The 20708-nt window shown below is 33.0% G+C and overlaps 1 protein-coding gene across 4 annotated transcripts in view; it reads left to right on the plus strand.

Annotated features, from left to right (window-relative positions):
• Positions 1–20708, plus strand: part of LOC116767620 (uncharacterized) — a 186563-nt gene that overhangs the window by 47132 nt on the left and 118723 nt on the right. For 3 of the 4 annotated variants that reach the window (XM_032658024.2, XM_032658023.2, XM_032658026.2), the window contains exon 2: positions 9701–10118. In XM_032658024.2, the coding sequence (XP_032513915.2) occupies positions 9701–10118 (418 nt within the window). Of the gene's footprint in view, positions 1–9700; positions 10119–15922; positions 16198–20708 lie in introns of those variants that run through there. The other variant, XM_061527404.1, reaches the window with a different exon arrangement.

Genomic DNA, 20708 nt, shown 5'->3' on the forward strand with positions numbered 1-20708 from the left:
ATATTGGTATCGATTGAATGTGAAAAATGAGCCATAAAAATATCATAACCACCTTTAAAACGTTGTTACGTCTGTAGCACGTTACTTTTTTAAATTTTTTTTTCGGTTTAAATTATGTGTATTGGAATTCGAAAATGTATATAATAATTTTATTGTAGTGCTGAAAGTGCACTTATATTTTATTATAAAATTAATTCTTTCGCAAAAACAATATAATTTAAACAATGCCCGCAGGTGCCAGACGCGTCTGCCCATCTTCATAATTACACACATACTGCTCACGTTCGATTTATTTCGAATGTGGAACAAAAAGCCGACCAATCAGCGAGCAGATGTCACGGGCTCGTGCTCCAGCGCATACCTAACGGAGGGTTTTTTTTTTAAGCGTTCTCATTTTAAAATTATACATCCAATACTGCATTTCAATTGCACTACGGAGGTTTTTCTGTACAAAACAGACGTTGGATGATAAGTCAGTCTTTTAGTTTTTATCGTTATCTGTCGCTATTTATTTTATTAATGGCTCGACAGGTGCTAGCGGAACTAAATATTAACTGATGCAATGTTAACTGCCGATTAAGTCTTAATAGTTAACGGATGATTTACTATCCCTTACATAGAAACATCTGCCGGTTTGTTAACGAACTTTTCATATGGAAATAGTTATTTTTTTTCATCCGATGACATAACAGAAGAACAAAAAAAGCCGCCATTATTTTGTTGATCCAAATCGAGAACGTTTCTCTTTAACACGAATTCAGATCACGTTTTAAACAGTATTGCTCCGAAATGCCAAATGAGAGATAAAATCGGCAGCCTCTGAGGTCCAAGTAAAATATTGTATTGGGTAGTCACTTTTATCTGATTTATAGTACGACGCACGACTTCAATAACAATTGACGTAGAGTCCCAACTATCCAACTATGAGCACATTTTTAGTTAAATCCAGTCCCATCTAAAGTATAATATGTTATGTTTCACGAGTATTACGAAGGCTTAAGTTTAATTTCATCGATCCCTAAAATTAGCTCCGACCCGGTATTTATCTGTCATTATCACACCGTTAACATAAATAATGTACTCAACAAATAGTAGTTTGTAAATAATGTACGTGACAAAAAGTTCTTATTAATTATAAAGCCTCATCTCACATAGCGGTCGATAATCTTCGCGTGCGTGTTCAGAAATTTAAAAATATATTAATAAAAAAAAAAAAAAAAAAACATCGAATGACATTCCATAACCGAGCGTTGCTTTCTGATTTCTTAGATGATTTACTAAAATAAAAAAAAAAATATCATCATTCGTAAAAGTATACATTCCTATAATATTTATCTGTTTGTATGTTTAAATTTGTCAGTCAATTATATATTTAATCTGATTATAAATCCGTGTCGGTTATTCAGTTTGTTACACAACACGAGGTCACAGTTCACGACGATAAGGAATCTCAATTGACAGCATCCACGGACGGATAAAAAAATATCATACTATTTATAACCCATCAAAACAAACACATCATTCAGATAGAGACTAGATAAAATCTAATGGACCCTGCTCATTGAATAGTTTAATTAAAACATAATGTCCACAAGCACATTGTGAACGTTTCTACCGAGTTCATTGTCGCCATTTTATTTTTAGAGCACAATATTTTTGTTCGCCACATCAATGCAACGCCGCAATACAGTAAACTATTTGAGATAATAAGGATTCTGTTGTGTAAATTTCGTGTTGTAATGGTAATAGGTCCGCCTTGTACAGCGCCCGGTGAATACAAACCAGCTTTAAGTTGAGATGAACATTTGTGAAGCTACGTGCATTATAATTAAAGCAATGCTGAACTAATACTGGTGTTAAAATTCATATGGATATGGCGACTGAAAACTGAAGCTACACAAGCGGGAATCGAACTTGCAATCTCCGGAACACCGCGTGCCAATTGCTATCTCAATTAAGTCATCGCGCTATAAACCACGTGAGCTTTTAATCGCTAAGACCCATTTTGCACGCTCCAGTCTTGTTGGTTTCTGTGTATTTTTCTCTCTTAATTTACTATTTCAAGTCTACGTAATCTCTTCCTTTATTTTTTTAGGAAGAAAATCAAAATTTAACACACTCAACTATAACACTATGGACTTTATTCGATATATTATAACTTTGATCATGCTTGTTTAATTACAAAACTTATATTATTGTCAGGGAAGACGAAACGTACGTAAAAAAATAAATTTTAAGTATAATTTTGTTATTTATTTACAAAGTTACTAATGGCCGAGCATTCAACGAACGGGTCGCTAGTAAATTGTATTTAAGTAATGCCTAGTATTTAGTAATTCTCTTCAATATGAGGTTGAATCATCCCACCAATTACATGTTAAGTTGCATGGGACCTATATCAAAGGTTACCTAAGATACCACCACTTTAGTAAGTTCCATATATTTATTACTTGGGTTATCAATATTCTAAACGCGATTAAGATAAACTTAACGTCAATTGAATTGAAGCTAAGTGCTTGCGATAAGACCTGAGGCTTGTTTACATTACATTAAAAAAGATGGCAAAAGAATTAAATTATTGCTATTATTTATATTAGAAAATAATGGATTCGTTTTTCATCGCGTCAAAGAGCTGATTGACAGTATGAAAGAATTTAATGGGTTTGTAAAAAATTATATATACATGGCTGAAGTTTGGTTTTGTTAATTGAAAGTCTATTTCTTTGGATACCATTATCTATATAATATATATTTCATATATATGGACTATGGACTGTATGGGCTATGACGTCACGCTGCATACCAAAAACGATAAGTAAACATGACTTTTAAATACTACCGTCATGTATTTGGATATTACACGTTTAAAATTTATAAAAACTTGATATATTTTGCGAACGCAGTCGTGTTCAAAGCTAGCATCTCATAGCCCGATTATTCATCCTTATTGAATGTTACTTTCACAAAATATGTTTAAACGAATGCAGTAAAGGGCTGAATATTTTAAAATATGGTATGCTACATTACAAAACTATTATATACTTGTTACTGCCCGCGACTTCTTCCTCGTGGACTCCGGGCTTTGAGACATGTAAAAAGTGGGCTCAGAGACATGTAAAAAGTAGCAGCAACAATTATTTTCTGTTAACCACGTGACACAGAAACCTATAGTCTGTGTCACGTGGTTAACAGAAAATACAACTATAACTCCTTGATCGTACGCCATTTAAACGGAAGTTCGTTATAATTTGTGCCTGGCTTAGTCTGATGATTAAGCATCTACTTCATCAAAATTTGTTTAGTGGTTTTTGCTTGAAAGACAGACAAACATATGTTCGTTTGAACAACGTTCAATCCATACTCACAAACGTACACATTTTTTATATTATCAAGATGTCTGAAACATCATTTCTTAACAGCTCGTGTTATGCATGCATTCACGCATCTTTAACGTAGAATATGCCAAGTGCAGCCGCGGTATGAATCTAGTTATGAGTAGATCTGCATTCTAAGTCAATCAGCTCACCGAGGGCTCTATTAATATACTTTCGCAGAACTATTGTTGAGTCAGGTACAGGAATAACGCGTGCGGTCGCACTTCATTGTTATAGCAATACAGAAGCGAACCGATAGCAGCGACCGTTCTGTCAGTCTGTCAACAATAGTTGACAAATCAAACAACTTATGATGATGTAAACGATAGTGTAACTTACCTTTTAAACTGGGTCTTATAAACTTCATATTTAAAGTATTTTAGACCATATTCAGAAGTTATATACCTATATCTATTGACATAATCTCAATTTAAATCCGATGGCACAAGATGGAAAAGTTTACAATTTTAAATAATGTTATTATGAATGTTAATAGCTGTGTTATGGGAACTTCTTAAATATAAACGTTATAAGTTTCACGCTCGGTGTTTTGCACGATTGAAAGTTCACGTAGTATTTATATTTTCGCTCCACAATGTCCATATTTAGAAGGAAAGTCTAAACGTTAGTGTTTATCATCCATATGCATGGCAGATTTGTGGAGTTAGCATGGTGTAAACACGGTCGTGGACGAGCCGAGTGGTGAAACACAGTACCAATGTTTTACACAAAGTGCATTAAACTCAGCGGGCGTGTTTTAGTAATAATTCAAGTGTGAATTTGGTAATCGGCGTGTTGTGTTTATCCGGTAAACTATATTTAATTCACTCCTATCAGTTCGGCTTCCAGTTTTGAAACAAAATTGTTTGTATTGGCTAATATATTTACGTGTGTTTAGTTTTCTTGTTTTAATTTTCCCATTTTGTGGTGTGAGTTTCGTTTTTTTTTTTAATTCATGTTATCTTGGTTGGTTTTAATTACGTTTTGTTGTGTAGTTCAATTATAGGGTAGTTAAAATTTGTGCGCTGCACGTGTCTTAGAGACTGAATGTGATTATCAATTTTAAAATCATCTTGACCTAAGGTTTGACTGACTCATTAAAAGCTTTAAGATAAATCTTACCAGATAGCTTCCTTCAATTTCAGGATAATTTAAGTTAATTATAACAACGTAATATTTCAGACGTAGGATGTACTTAGTTTGGTTTAAAAATAACTCATGTGGGCAGATAAACTTATCCTTTACTGGAAATAAACAAAATGTGAGGACTATCTGACATACATGTACCTATAAATAACTGCTAAGTTAGGATATAGTTACAGATTGTCATACCTGTAAATTAATCTTTGACCTCGACAGGAGTAGGTCATGGTGACATTTGTCCCGCGTTTCTGATGGGAATCCACATTAGCATTCAATGGCTGGAAGCATCTGTTTTAAATCCAAATGTGGGTTGTGCGACGGAGCCGGTACAGAATGTGATTGGAATAGAGCTTTCAACTTATGAATTCAGATCACCACAACATTTGCATCGTTGCCGGCGGTCTCATTGATGTTGGCTACTTACCTAACAGTTAGTGCCCTATGAGAAAGACACATGTATATTGTGTACCTAGTCCCAGTTATCATAGTCAAACTAAATACGGAGCGTTTACAGTTTTTAAAAACCGGGAGACGTTGCTTCGAAACAAAAGTTTACCAGCTACATACAGTGAACTCCATGATGCTGTTTCATCTTAAGTTTATTAGATTTGGATGGAGATGTTATGGAGTGATTGCACCTTTATTGTCAAACCAAAAAGGTAGAAACAATGCCGACTTCTTTATCTCGCCGTGGGAATGTTTGAATCAATTCTATTCAACTGTCACTGTGGCTTTCCGTTTGTTTTGATGCAATTGTTAATGTTCGTGTCTCATTCATTGATTTGTTTTGGTATATATGTTATAATAGTTTTAGCCGGCGGCTCCGTTCGCGTGAACGTCAGATTTACGCTCAGAATTGTAAAAAGATTGTTCAAATAATACATACGTTGCAACCTTTTATTTTTAAATAACGTTATCTATACTAACCTCAGCGCCATCTGCCGGGATGATTTTAGAATCTAAACAGTTTGGTGCGCTACCAAAATGCATACAAAAAAATAATTCAAATCGGTCCAGTCGTTTCGGAGTTCAGTGACATACAAACGTACAATAGAATTATATATATAAAGATATGTATGTTTTTCATTTTTGCAATTGTATAATAGACACGGGAAGTGTATTATTAGTAATATTAGTAATATTAGTAAAGACCTGACATTGTCAGAACAAAATCGCCACGTTTCGATATTCCTGATTATGATTACCAAATTTATCTGAACCTCTCATGCGTATAATCTTAATGATATTTACAGCATCCATTAGCTAATGATTTAAATAGCCTCTCAAATATTTTTAATGATTCAAGTGCAATGAACTGTTCGCGGCAATTAACCGCCCCATTGCGATCACGAGCTTTGTTTGGATGATTTCTTATAATGCGTTTGGAAAATATTTAATATACGATACTTTCTTGAGACGTGTTTAAGGCAATACAGGGTTTGAATTTTATATAACAATAAAAAAAACGAGTCTAAAATGACTACGATCTTGTTAAAAGACCAGGTTAAATTAAATGTTTCATGTTTCATACTAATAATGTTTATGTGTAACATGACATACGTAGAATACTTTAATGTTTTTTGTGACGTCTTTTCGATGTAATATGATAACTTCAAAGTTTGCATAAATCATAGTTACATTTCATTACACTTGCGTATGTAAAGACACGCGAACGGATTGTTTATATAAAAATTCATGAGGCCACTCCAACACTGGCTCACGTACGAAATAATCAGCGGTATAAAGATGTCGATCAAAATACCACAATGGGTTCAGTTACGGCATTTCTGTGCGATATCCATATTGAATTGCCTTACGCAAGCGTTACCTAGAAACATTTACACCACACGACACGGATACGATATGTCGGAAACGACCCGTATCGAATAAATTCACTATTAATCATATCCTTCTAATGCTGGTTGTTATTTTGTTCGCAATAATCCCGTTCTTACACAATAAAGGATAAGTTGCTATATTTATATATCGTGATGTATAAAGAAGAGGTTTGAAGTTTGTAAACATAAACATGTACCGTTAGACAATACACAAATACACAATAGTCATAGTAGGTATTTCGTAATACAATGATTGACACATACGTTAATAATATATATAAAATTTTTCAGTAATATCGATGAGTTATAATACAAATATATTATGTCTGGAAATTTTTTTTTGGCAATATAATTAATTTCTAAAGAATATGTATATTTACTGATGTCTACCAAGTTGTGTACATTGCACAAGCGTTTCGAATTGCACAAACGTTTCGATTTTTGTTTTCTATTTCAGTTAATAAGTTAATTATCATATTATTATACACGTATATTAGAAATACCGTACTTATAAGCATTTGCCACACAAAATAGGAGTATTTGTTTTATTCACTCAAATAAACACAAATCACACTTCAAACTTTATATGTCAACGTAACGTCAAATGAAGGTTCATACAGATTAAAAATATTGGCAATCAAATCGCTTTTCAAGTAAAAAAAAATAAAGGTTCTGCTTCTTTTTCAGTTATAAAATATAAAATTGAGGTTAATTAAAGTTTATATGCAAATATAGTATGGCAAGGCTTCCATTTTAACTGTTAGACGTTAATTATATTTTTTGTTGTATGAATTAAATATTCCTCATGCCCTTATATATTATTTCCTGTATTACCTTATGAAAATTGTTATTATACAAATTCAAAATAACTAAACTAAACGACTCCTATATACTCTTTGTAGGTCAATTCGCAGTATATAGTTTTCTAGTTTAGCAATAACTAAAACCCTTTGAAATTAACTTTAACTAGTAACGTACGGCTTCATAAATTAAATGGATGTAGGTTTGTCACGCGAATATCACATAAACTAAGGTGCGGCTGGAGTTGCCAGTCATGAATTATTATTAATTTAACAATTGTTACCAGTCTTTACATGCGACTTGCGTCACATGTATGGACAATAAATACTTCATTGTAGACATTTTATACATATAATTGACAAGTTACTTAGATACATATACTGTATACACATACACATAACGATCAAGTGTATAATTTCGCCCATCAATTAAATAAGTGTTCCTCATTTTTAATTTTAAAACATGAAACAAAATACTGAAATGCATGAAAGATTATTCGTAAGCTTCTAACTGGTTTGAATATAAAGCAAGCACTTCTCGACTATAGGGGGATGAGCAGATATCAGATATGTACATCTGGCTAGATATTAAAGATGACTTGATTACACCAAAAGGACCGTGTCCCATGAGTAAGTCTGTTTATTTACCCGACTAATCAAACTACTGTTTTTTAATATTTACAATAGTAATAAGTCATTTATACTTGATAATATGTAAGAATAAAAAACTTTTCTTTTAGTACAACGAATCTATATAAATTTAATTTTATTAGGAGTATTGAAAGTATATTTGAAAATATAAAAAAGTGTTGTATTATTAGAAAAAGAAGAAATATATATTTTTTACATATAGGAAGCAGTTTCAGAACGGTGTTTCTCTTTGATGTGTCATTTGAGTTTTTTATCAGTCGACTGTCACGGCTTGAAGTAACATGTAACGCATCATGAAATATGTTAATTGATAGGAGGGTAGGAAATTATTTTTAAGACTCAATATCAATTAATACTAAGAAAAAGAAACTTTCAATAAGTGGTTTTATCGATTATAAAATGTTCATGGTACTCCTTTGTTAATAATTTTATTGATAGTATAAATTAATTTTCACTTAAAAGTAAGTTCAATTTTCCGAGACCTAACTATGGAATACATATATTTTTTCAATTCTGAAATCTAAACAGAATGTGGTCCCACATGAAATGTTAAAAAGAAGAGGCAAGGTGACGAAAATATTGCGGTGGAAGAGCATTCAAGGCATTCAGTTTTGGGAAAATTAACTATATCCTGAAACGATAGAGTTCAGTTTCCTATGATTCCATCGCGTACTTACTATGTTTTGTAAAAGATAAGAAAGCTTCCTTCCTTTCGGACGTATTTAGAAATGAACTAAATAGACGTGACTACAAACAAATGATTCTTGATGATCTCTTTCTTGTAAAACTACCACGAGAAAGCAATTACTGAAGTAAGACAGCTCGCAACAAACAAAGGAAGCCAAATGTGGATAGTCTTTAAGCGTCTATTTAAAAATATTACTTCACAAGTATTTGTTCTTCAAATCGAGATAATGTCAAACTTCGTTGCTTCTATTTGGAACAATAAATATTTAAAATGAGCCATGGGTAATTTATTTAATTACCAAACTTTGACATGAAAAAAAGAGACCACTTAAAAAAAAAGAGGTAATTTTTTTATAAAATGTGATTGGTTAATTGTAATTTATATTAGAAAAAAATTATGAATTTTACAAAAAAGCTGGCATTCGAGTATTGCTCTCGCCGCCATAGTATGGAAGTGCTCGAGATTAAACCGGAGCTAAGCTAACGAGTTAACTAAAACCGCGTAAGGTTTAGGGAGAGGCCGCCCAAGGAAAGTGCGCCGCCGGGCCGTCGCAGCCGCGCGGGCGATCGTCCGCAGCGCACGTTACAAGAAGCGTAGCCTGACAACGAGCGCGTGACGTCACGTGCTGATAGACCTGCTAACGAGAAGCTAGTGATCTAAGTACAGTAGTGGCATCACACTAAAGAATACACTTCCGACCAAAGGGCACTCTCAACCGTATATATAGTCAGCGAGCTACAAAATACTGATAGCGCGATTCAGAACTCCACACTGAGCTGTATACTATCTTCGTATCTAAGTGACAATTTTTTATTTTTTCTTCGACAGTTTACTTTTTATGATTTTGTTTTCATGTTTGGTTATTTTAAAATTTCTTTTTTCATTATAAATAAATAACAAAACTATTTATTCAATACTGGTGACTTGTTTTGCGATTAGCGCCATCTATTGAGAAATTTTGAAAGTTAGGTTTCTAACAAAGTTTGTATGTTCATGTAAATCTACTACTATTCTGATGAGATAAGCAATTGTAGTTGTAAGCATTTGCCGTAGTTTTTATAACGTCACAAAAGTTTTAAACATATAAATTTTATGTCGATCTTATAAAGAGTTCTTTAAATTCTGTTTTTATGTTACCGACGGTGATTTCCCTGTAAGTTTCTGATTTAAACTAATATTAAGTGGTTATTTTTCACTTTGTTTCAGAATATCAAACAATGACAGGAATGATAGCCCTGGAACAGACGGTAGTGTTTCTCCAGAACCACCCGACCGACCTCCCGGTAAGGTGCGGCAGGTCCATCCTGAGCAAAAAAATCAAGTATTAGCCTACGATTCTTCATATCGGAAGAACGGCAAGCCAAAGTCCCTTCCGTTAGAAGACAATCAGATGTACAACCACCTAGCTAACGCAAACGTCGCTATGTCGCCGATGTATCCCCTAACTCCGAATATTTGCGTTGAGGGCGGTAAAATCGAGTTCATTAAGTCGCCATCTGGCAGTGCTAGGAACAGTTTGGCGTTGTCTCCGCCTCAGACCCCGCTAGTGGCGCGGCGCGGATCCAGAGACAAACACGACTTCAGAGCCTGTGTCGATGAGTCGGAGAAGTTCGACGGGGACAAGGTAGGTGGCGCTTATGAGCAAAATGTTCTTAGACTTTTTTACTTTATTGTCGATCTATTTATTTCTCAACTAACTTCTCTTATTTTGTGAACTATATTTTTTTATATGTTAATATTGTGATAATTTTCTTCAATCCATTATTTTTACTCTATAGATTTTTCTTTATTAAAGCATCATAAAATTTATTTTTTAATATTATAATTAATATCCATTTAAATATTCAAGACATCGATTCTTATATTAAATAACTTTGAAGACATCGCTTACCAGACAGATGGTGAGAAAAACAAAAAAAAAACACGTTCCGTTCTTTCCAATAGACAAACTTTGTTCCAAACGTTTCGGTTCCTGTCAAAAGCATTTCAAAACTTCCCCAATCTGACACTTGAAAACACTTGAACCTTTTCCCGCATAATGTGACACCCCGGATCTTTTTATTATTCCGATATCTAAAGTAATAAGTATGATTTCTCTGTTTTATTATAACTTGGCCCCGAAACTAAACAGGACGATCGAATTCTTTACCGGCAGGTTATCAATATATAAATCCCTATTCAGAAAGCAATCTTGGGATAAAATCTAACACAGAGGCTTTCAAAACAATTTCGGTGCGACTAAATACGTATTAAGGTGCATTGGAGCAATTATATCGACCCTCGATGGGGATGTTGGAAGTAATTTTTTGATCATTTCTGTTCGGCACAGGAGATTTAAGTTTCATATCTCCAAAGCTCTTCCAACTCGGTATGTATATGTATTATTCACACGTAACTTAGAGTCCTTTCTTTTAAGGTTTTATTAAGTTCGAGCTTGTATTTTCCTCGTGTGATTGTGAAGCATTAAACTTAATGATTAAAACGAAAATGTCGTAAATAGAAGTAGACTTTAGAGACGGAACGGTCTCATTTAAATTAATGCAAATTTGCTGCGAAAGCGTCGGCTATAGGAATTGAGAGACGATAAAGAGCTGGCGTAAATCGAGTTAATTTGGATCCTAAAACTATATAACTGGCGAACAGGATTTCGTAATTCAAAAATATCTAAAACTATATCCATACTTTTTTTTCTATATTGTCGTATTTTTGATGAAAGTTGAAATGAATCGATTTTTAAATCACTTCTTGAATCTAAACTAATTTGTAAGTAGAGGGAGTGATTGGCTTTAACATTTGAATTTGTCTCCATCAAATGTGTTGTCATTAAAAATAACTTTTAATTTCTTAAAAAAGCTATAAGAAAAAAATTAATAGCTGCTATTCTATCTCATGGGGAGGAAATTGGACAATGGCAAACATTTTTCAATTGCTTTATTACTAGGATTTTTTTTTTTTATGGGTATAACTTATTTTTATTAATCTGTGGCTTCATCCGCGCTGGTGTCGGGGAATATTTCGCCAATGTCAACGTTGTTTATTTGCTGGACGAAGTATAATTCATAACTAACTTTTTCTAAACTTCGTAAAGAAATTTGACATAAACGAGTAACGAATCACCTGTCACTTACGATTTCATGTCACAGGATGGATTCTGAGAATAAAGGCTTAACATGCTGATATTAATATTAAGAGGTCCGCAGTTTATAGAACGAAACATTAGGCAGTCTATGAAAGGAACAATATCTGGTTTATATTAATGTAGCTCGCGTCTGCGAAAATCTAGCCGTTGAATCGATTCAAATCGCTGGAACCAAAATCATATACTGACAAAACGTCCAAAATAACTTAATATAATTTCCGTCTAATTATTTTTGATGAAAAAAAAACAATTTTATTATCTACAAAATTAATTATATCCGTAATTTTTATACCATTATTGCTTATCTGTTGCCATTCGATGTAATGTCATCTCTGTAGGCGCGTGTTTGAATTTTAATTGTATCCGACTGTTGTATCGATAAAGATTTATGGAAGTAGAGAGATCTGTTCTGAAGTATATTTTGGATAACGTGATGAATCTCGCCTCATATATAGTGTGGACGCTCGAAGAAAATTGTCTCATCGTCTGGATAGCTGTGTCGAGTTTGTTCTTCATGTTTCTCTTGGCGGATACGGACGCTGTATCGAAGTCACCCGGGGACGGACAGAACAAAGGACGTGAGAAGGACGAATAAATAGTATTATAAAAAAATATTATTTTCTATCTTATTATTAAACATTACAAAAATTTGCTTTTGAAGCCTTCTTACTTTACTTGTTGATTTTAATGTGATTGTTTGTGAGGTTTGTGTAGTCTGAAAGGAAGTCACTCATCGTGACAGGAAAATGTGGATAATCCGATTTTCACGTCACAGTATAAAAACCGATTTTTACCGATTAACGAGAACCCAGTAAACAAAGAACGTAGAAGGGATGCAAAGAATGTGATTCCATTAACCATATCGTTTATAACAATAATGAAGGTAATATCCTCGTATCTTTGGAGCATTAACTAAAGTGGTCGGTGGCGGCAATGTACCGTGAAAATTTTGCGTTCAACTGCCATATGTAACGATCCGATTAAGACGATGCCGTTAATTGCATGTTTTCCCCAATTGTACTGTCCCTGATCCCAAGCTGAGGATAATGGACCAAAAGTTGATACCACGGCCACGGAATGGAAATGTTCGGATAATATGAAGCTATTCCTGAATTACGTATCGTTTTTATCCCAAATTTTCGCTCGCCATTCGTTCATACATTCTTTAATATAAATAACAATACTGCTATACACTAATGGGAAGACTGGTGATAATTAATTTACAAAATGGCTGAATTTAGTTTACTAATTTATCCAGCCTGCGACATGAAACGTCGATACAACGCCTTTATAAAGTTTGATACTATAAAAGTTGTGAGTTGTTTGAAAATTCTTAACCCGGGTTAGTTGTAAAGTTTAAATTTTACACAGAATGACCTGGCAATGGTCCATCACCCTGAACAATTTGTTGCCGAAAACTAGCAGAGTAAGCAGCAGCCAAACCTCGTTGTAAAAATAACTGCTGTGTCAATATTATTATTGAATTTAATAAGATTATATTTAATCGATATATGATTAAGGTCTTTTTTCCTTCGGCATGTCTATTAAGTTTTAGTCTAAATCTATTTAGAGCTATAAACTGTTTTATATTAAATCGATATTATTATATATTTCTTCTTAATTACAACTGTCTGTCTCGTGATCACAATTCATGCTCAGCTGATCGAGGCCAATTACCTTCGGAGCATTCTACCAGACTATTAGTCTGCAGCGCCTGATCTTCGTTATAGAGCAATATTAAATTTAATGTACTAATATCATGTTATATACGAATATTTTGTAATTTTATTTGTAAATCTTGTTCGTTTGATTTTTTAACTTGTGATATATATATATATATATATATATTTATCATTTGAGTTTAAAACTTTCACGGAACAATTTACGAGACAGGACATAAAATAATAATTTTTGTACCAATATAATGCACGTTCCTGTCGTTTTAGCATACAAAGGCAATCAATCATGTTTTTAAATGTCCTTTAACAGTCATCCCGACTGATGCGTTCGGTTCTCTCGTATAGATTAAAATATTGATTCTGCTTAGGGCGTGTGTTCTGATAAATTGGTATAGCAGTGGACTGTGATTAGTACTGAATCGTTTGATGGATATACCCTCGCGGTGGAGGGACGCACAATGACCGATTTATTAGATGAGAGATTACTTCATGTTTAATTTGCTTAATTCGTTTCTGCTTCACATATAACGAAACGAATGGACAATCGATTCATTTGAAAATATTTTGTTTTTATATTTAGGAACGCTGGACGCCATGTTTACGAAGCGTCGGACAAAAAAACCGCGAATTGTTTTCATATCAAATACGGGAGCAATTAAGGTTGTATTCAACAAATGTTGCGTAACTAAAGCTAGTTTTGATAGTGATGTACTCCACCTGCGAGTGCCATCTGGTGGCATTAATTAATGCTGTTATGGACGCTGGACGGTGGCCAATGGACTTTTTTTGTCCTTTTAAGGAACCGTGTAATAAAGAACACCAGCGGCCGTCGATTTTTTACAAAAAAAAATATATGAAATATTAAAATAGCTATTTTAATTATAAATACCACCTGGATAGTTAATTACCCGTCTGGAATTTTTAACCCTTCGTTTTATTTGCTTTTGATTAATCATAGTTACAGAATTATCTCATTTTCCATTTTAATTCATTATTATCGTCTTTCTTATTCTGCGGTTGAATTTGGGATTGCTGTTAATTTTTCAGACGTCTTTTATCCACTCTCGTTTCGAAAGCCATACCTGATTAAAGATTATCTTTTAAGTGTTACATTTTCATTCATCTCTCACTATAAAAATATCGAACACAAAAGAAATACAAAAGCAAGCAGATATTTCGCGTGATATTATATTTAATTTTGTATATCCGTCGTTTTTCGCTCGCAGACGAAACAATTAATACGTTATGTTTTACCAAAACAACGTAACCAACAGTATGAACGTATCACAGCACACGTATTCAAAATAAAAGCCAATTCTAGTAATGGAAGAGAAATTTCGCAAATGTGTTCTTTGAGGGTCGTTGTTATTTGATTTCGTGATGCTCTTTTTAATCTCCCACTGTGATGAGCTAATTTCTAATTTTCTTTTGTGTGCGTCCCTGTCTATGTATGTGTTAGTTTTGATCTTCTGTCGTTATGTTATTTTGTTTTGTATGTGTGTGTGGTTTCGTATGTGTGTGTTGGTACGTCGTTGTTTTGTCTGTTCTTAAGATGTGTTAAGGCGAAGTCGGCAGCTGAATTTCATCAAAGTTGATTGATCTTGCACTTTTCATTTAAATGGTATAAATTTAATAATTCAAGTTTGTTGTTTATCAAAATATTCTTCTTCTTCTTCTTTTTGGTTAGTGGCGTTTCCTTATAGATTTCGCCAATGTCATGTGCCAATATTATATTGAACTATGTAAAGAGGGATTTGTGAATGAACAAGGTTGCGACTAGAGACTAAGAACTTTAATACTGCGGAGATCGTTCACCGAGAGCTAAAATGTTGATGTATCTAAAATCAAAATATTTATATAATGATGTCAAATGTTAAGTCAGTTCAGGCTACCATTCTAGAGATGCGTTCAAAATATCATTGCTTAAATGTGTAATAGACAAACATAAACAAAAATTGTGTATTGTATATTAGAGATATGAGATTTTAGAATATTTTGTTTAAAAGAATACTATCATCTGCGAAGATTTATGAATGAAAAACTTAAAATTGTCTATGTTAACTTTGGCAATACAAACTGGTAGTAAGGTCAAGAGTTCCGATTAAAATTAAACTCAACTGTATGCACGTGGAAGTGTAAGTTTTAACTGTTAATTCGATAGTGAGGCTAGCTGTGTTTATATAAAGCAGTGTTTCAATGGCTCACTGTATTTGAGCCATCGCTCGCTCACAATAGACCACTCATTGCTTGAGTGCTTCAATGAGACGTTATGTAAATTTATATTTACAGACCAATAAATGTTACAGAGAGATGATTCTTCTGTATTTTAAGTTCGATATAAAATAGAAAAAAATATATAAAATCCACTCACTTTATACGAGCATTTCTTTTTAATTTACTATGTAATTAATTTAAAAAGATTATAAATTTTATATTTAAATAATTTTGTCAGAACCTTCATAAGGAACGAGGCTATTTTTTAATTATATAACATATGTTATCACATCAACGACGCGATGCAGTCTCTACAAATCAATGCTCTGTGGTATATAATTGATGAAAGGCATTCAGTAGGTGCCGCGTTTCGTCCCGGAGCGTTCAAACAATAAATATTTAACATATAAACATATAGTGGCACTGTCCGATTGTTTATGATATATGTGTTAACAGTGAAGTATCTGTTATATCAGGTTGGACAAACAAACCCGAAGCGAAACATACGTATGTTAGTGTAATTTAGTTTTTAATTCCGTGACATCTGAGCTAAGTGTGTTTGGAATTTTCGTTATTTTTATATATTGATTGAATTTAATAAATGCTAATATTAAGAGATGTTTCATAGTTTAAATTATCGTGATAGTGATAGGAGTGGATATTACTCGAAGGTAGGAAGTTACTTAAACATATATATATATATAGTACATCCTTTATTTTTTTTATTTAAAGCCTTACATTTCTTATTATTATTGATATATAATCAATGATAATTTTTTATATTATTTTATTATCAAATTGGTTCTATAAAGTTTTCTTGTTTCTATTGGAATTGATATAAGATTCTGTTACTTTTTATAAACATTAATTTAATTATATGTCAGTGTTGTAAAAATATCATTGTATTATTATTCAGATAAAATTGAAACAAGATTTCGAATGGAGATCGAAGATAAAATTTTCAATTAAATTCAATAATCATCAGACATTTAATGTCACATGAGACTAGATTTGTATTATAACTAGTTTTTGCCTGCGGTTTCGTCCACACGAGTGTCAGAACTATGCTACAGATTCCAGAGAATTGTATAAATTTTATTGAAACAATAGATATGGTAAGCAACTGGCAGCGATGTGTATAGTCTGCGTCACGTGACCGTGCAATATAAACTGTTAGGCCTCTATCCTTCGGTAACTACACAGAAATTGAGAATAAGTCATAGCCCATGTCTTATTCTGATGTGTAAGCTACGTTACTGCAAATTTTGATCAAAATACGTTTAGTCATTTTTGCCTGAAAGAGTTACAAACATAAATCTCCACAAACTTAATAATATCACCAGGACATTGTGGTAAGATTTGCATTGTTATAATTTTAAATAATGTTTAATTTTTTTTTCAACACCTCACAAAAAAGCGAACGACAGATCATTTATAACAGAAACGACTTTCCCAAAACATGGAAGGTTTCAGGCAATTATTCTTCAATAAAACGAAAACCAGGTCGTTTTTGTGTAACTAAGATTTTAAAATTTTCTTTAAATAAAACTTGGCTTGGCATGAGTTAAAAAAAAACACCATTTAATATGAGATAGATTTAATAGAGAAATTTCATTGATATTTTTGTATAACAGGGAAATGTATTTGTAGCATACATTACTATATACATAGTTTTATTTATGTTGGAAAAAATGCTAGTTTATTAGACTTGTTTTCAGAACATACACATGTACATTTTACCTATTACCTGAATAGTAAAGGCGACAATATGTTACAGCGATTCACGCCGTCAGGAGCCGTAATGTTTGAGCTGCAAGTGCCAAAATCGTTTGACTATATTCAAATAGGGCTCATCAATCTTAGCGCAGGTGCTCTAACAAATGCATCTCGTGCACAGCATAGTCTTTGTTTTGATGCTAAAAGTCAAGCACGTTTAATTTAAGTTTGAAACACGTATCAACTAACTACGATAAATATCTATTTTAAATTCACGTTACTAGCGAAGAAATCATTATTTAGCGAATGTATCGCGATATCAAAACCCTAAAGAGCCATTGAAAGGGTTGGGAATCCATCAATCAGACCCTGACACGCCCGGTGGACAATTGGAAATAGGACAAAGAAGAAGGGTCTGTTGCCAAAGAAACAAATTGAAAAAAAAAACAATGCAAACAAATATATAACTGGCCGTTCACAACTCAATCACATTCTACGCTAATGACTCGACAGTGTTACATTCAAAATTTGTATACATCCTATTTTAATGACTTAACTACTGTGGTTTAAAATTTTATAATACTCTATTTTTCGCTGCCTACCTTATGTTCTGTACAATAGGGTATACGATATCAAATATCCGATACTACTGATTTATTTTCGTAGAGTTAGCGTACAAATGAAATAATTATTAGCCGCGTCAAAATTAAACACGAAAATGGAACGTTTCAACGTAATTACAAATAAATGGAAAACTGTTTAATTTCTGAAATCAATTACAGTATGTGTTGCAAATACGCTTTGATTCTGACAAAAAGTACCGCAGTCGTTGACGACAGCGGACTTACTGAATCAATTTCCATTGAAAGTTTTATATATATTTGTATTATTTACTATACATTTTAGAGCAAAGAATAATTTTATTTATTTTCCATATAAAGTAGGAGGTAGTTTGTAAATAACAGGACTAGATGGCTTCGGACAGATCTAAATAAAATATGTTACTGTACAAGTGTTGATTATTTTTGTATCTCTGTGATGAAGTGCGTTTCAAGTTAGATTAGCCTTTGTCCGCTAATGACGGATGAAAGGGGGAGACTTGAAATACGCTAAATTAAGATGCAGGCGGCAGCGGAAACGTTTGTAACCATATTAATGTAACCAAAAAACGTGGTTGTCCACGGAATTATTATCTAGAATCTATTGTATGTAGACTTAGTTTTGATTGTATATACTAGAGACCAACTTGTGTTGGTTCTGTTAATTTTTCATACTAAGAGTATTTGTCGTATATTATCATATCAGTTTTGTACCACGCGTGCTTGGTTTCACGAGCTCGCGTTTTAATTCGGGTTAATCTCGCCATTGTTGAAGCGGTCACGGGATCGGCGATGGAGTATTCATGGGATGTGATGTGGGACAAGAGTCTGATTAATACGTTCTAATAAGTTTTGAATTTATAATTGAAGTTTAATTAACTCTGTATGGTCAGGCACTTGATGGTTGAGGTGGTGTCAGCTGACGATTCGGTATGTCATAATTTATACGAGATTTTGTTGTTCTGATATTAGGATATATCAATGAAAATTAAGTTATTGCATTATACAAGAAATTAACAATAGGATTTTCTAGTACACTTTCCGAATACAAGATTTTTTTATACAGAAAATTTGCGGAGATACCTCTCATTAGATGGAATTTGATCGTCAGACAGCTTAATTGACGATTACTTTACCAGGCGCCGGGCGGGAATTGATGAAATGCAGGAAATAGTATGAAAATATATATTAAAACTATTTTTTTCACTTTTCATACATAATTCGTTTTAACGCGTTCGTAGAGAGTTACAGAGAGATGGTAACCATGATTTGATTTCTTATAGATAAAAGAATTGACTAAAATATACGTGACGTAACAGTAACACGGAACTTAAAATCTATTCTGGTCTAATTGATATATCGGACTGTAGCGAAATTGCAGCTGACAATGGAAAGCCTTCGTCACGTAGACAAATGGGAGCAGCACAATGGGACACTTACATTTGTGGGGAAGGCAAGGTAATAGGTATGTTACTGGAGTGAAAAAAGCATCGAACTATTTCTTTGTTTGTCTATCAACATCGTTTTTATATACGTCACATTCTCATAGCATTTCGGTATTGTATCTAGTATCATTATTTTTGAATTTATACATAGATACAAGATGTCTGTGTACCTACTCTGAAGTCAGACGAAAATTTGTATGGGAATAAAACCCTCAGCTTGACATCAGTCGCGGGCGGGCAACGAATTTATCGACTGGATGAAAAATGATCAGAGACTTACAGCGATCGGAATTTTTAACGTTTACGGAACGGCTTATTTGTATGGATTTTTTCATGATATTTTAATATTATCGTAGATCTTACCTCGCTCTGACATATAAAGTTTTTTTTACTAAAAATATTTTTAATATACTAATAATATATACGTTTTAACCCTTTAGTGTTCTTGGAATGTGCTAAAAGCTACTAGAATTTATATTGAAATACTTAAAAATAATTCTAACATTTTCAATTCCAATAAAACCAAAGATTTAAGAGAATGATGTCGTTATTTCAGCTGATCTAATGATAAATGTTAAAGGAAAGTGCGAATATATCTTCTGTATCAATATCCAATAACTATGAACATTAATTTGGAGATATTTCCGAAAGATTTCATCCCCTCTGTGCAGTCTCGTATCATTTACAAAACGTGCGATAGTACGCTAAATGTTACACACGATGCTGTACCATCTTCGAAAATAGGCAGTAATTTATTTGTACTTCCAATATATTTTACTTATGATTTGATTAAACGTATTTTTATTGTTCGGTATATATTTTTGTTACGAGTTTGATTAATACCGTTGGATAGTTTTCAATAATCACTATTAATTCTTACAAAATATTAACCATCAGTTTTATATTTATATCATTCATTAAAAACATCCACAGATAATTTAGGATATGCCTAAAGGACGAAGATTGCTACACACACATAAACTCGTTTTTTTTTCGATATCACATTTTATCGTTACCAGAATGTAAATTTTGGACATCGTTGCTGGCGACGGATACGCCAGAACTCCTTGTCTTACCGTTATCCTTCAACGCTGCATCAAATTTAAAACATATTTTTTATTCTACACATGTTCATATAAAATTTTTGCGTTTCATACGCGTCTGAATATTTAGATCATGCAATTCTAAACATCACACAAACATTCAAAGATTTTAATACAAAGACGTTATTCCACAAGCCCCGAAACGTGTACTTAAGACGTAGTTTTAAATATGGCCGCCTGGAAGGTATTTTGTCTATGACAGGAACCGTGGAGGATCCCTTTGTCTTTTCACGTTTCTGATGATCGTCTTTATTATAAGGAGATAAGATTTAAATTTGTATACCAGATATGAAATCCGCGTATATGTACACTTTGTTAC

Source organism: Danaus plexippus (genome assembly GCF_018135715.1).
Source record: "Danaus plexippus chromosome 9 unlocalized genomic scaffold, MEX_DaPlex mxdp_26, whole genome shotgun sequence".
In the NCBI taxonomy this organism is placed as follows: Eukaryota; Metazoa; Arthropoda; class Insecta; order Lepidoptera; family Nymphalidae; genus Danaus; species Danaus plexippus.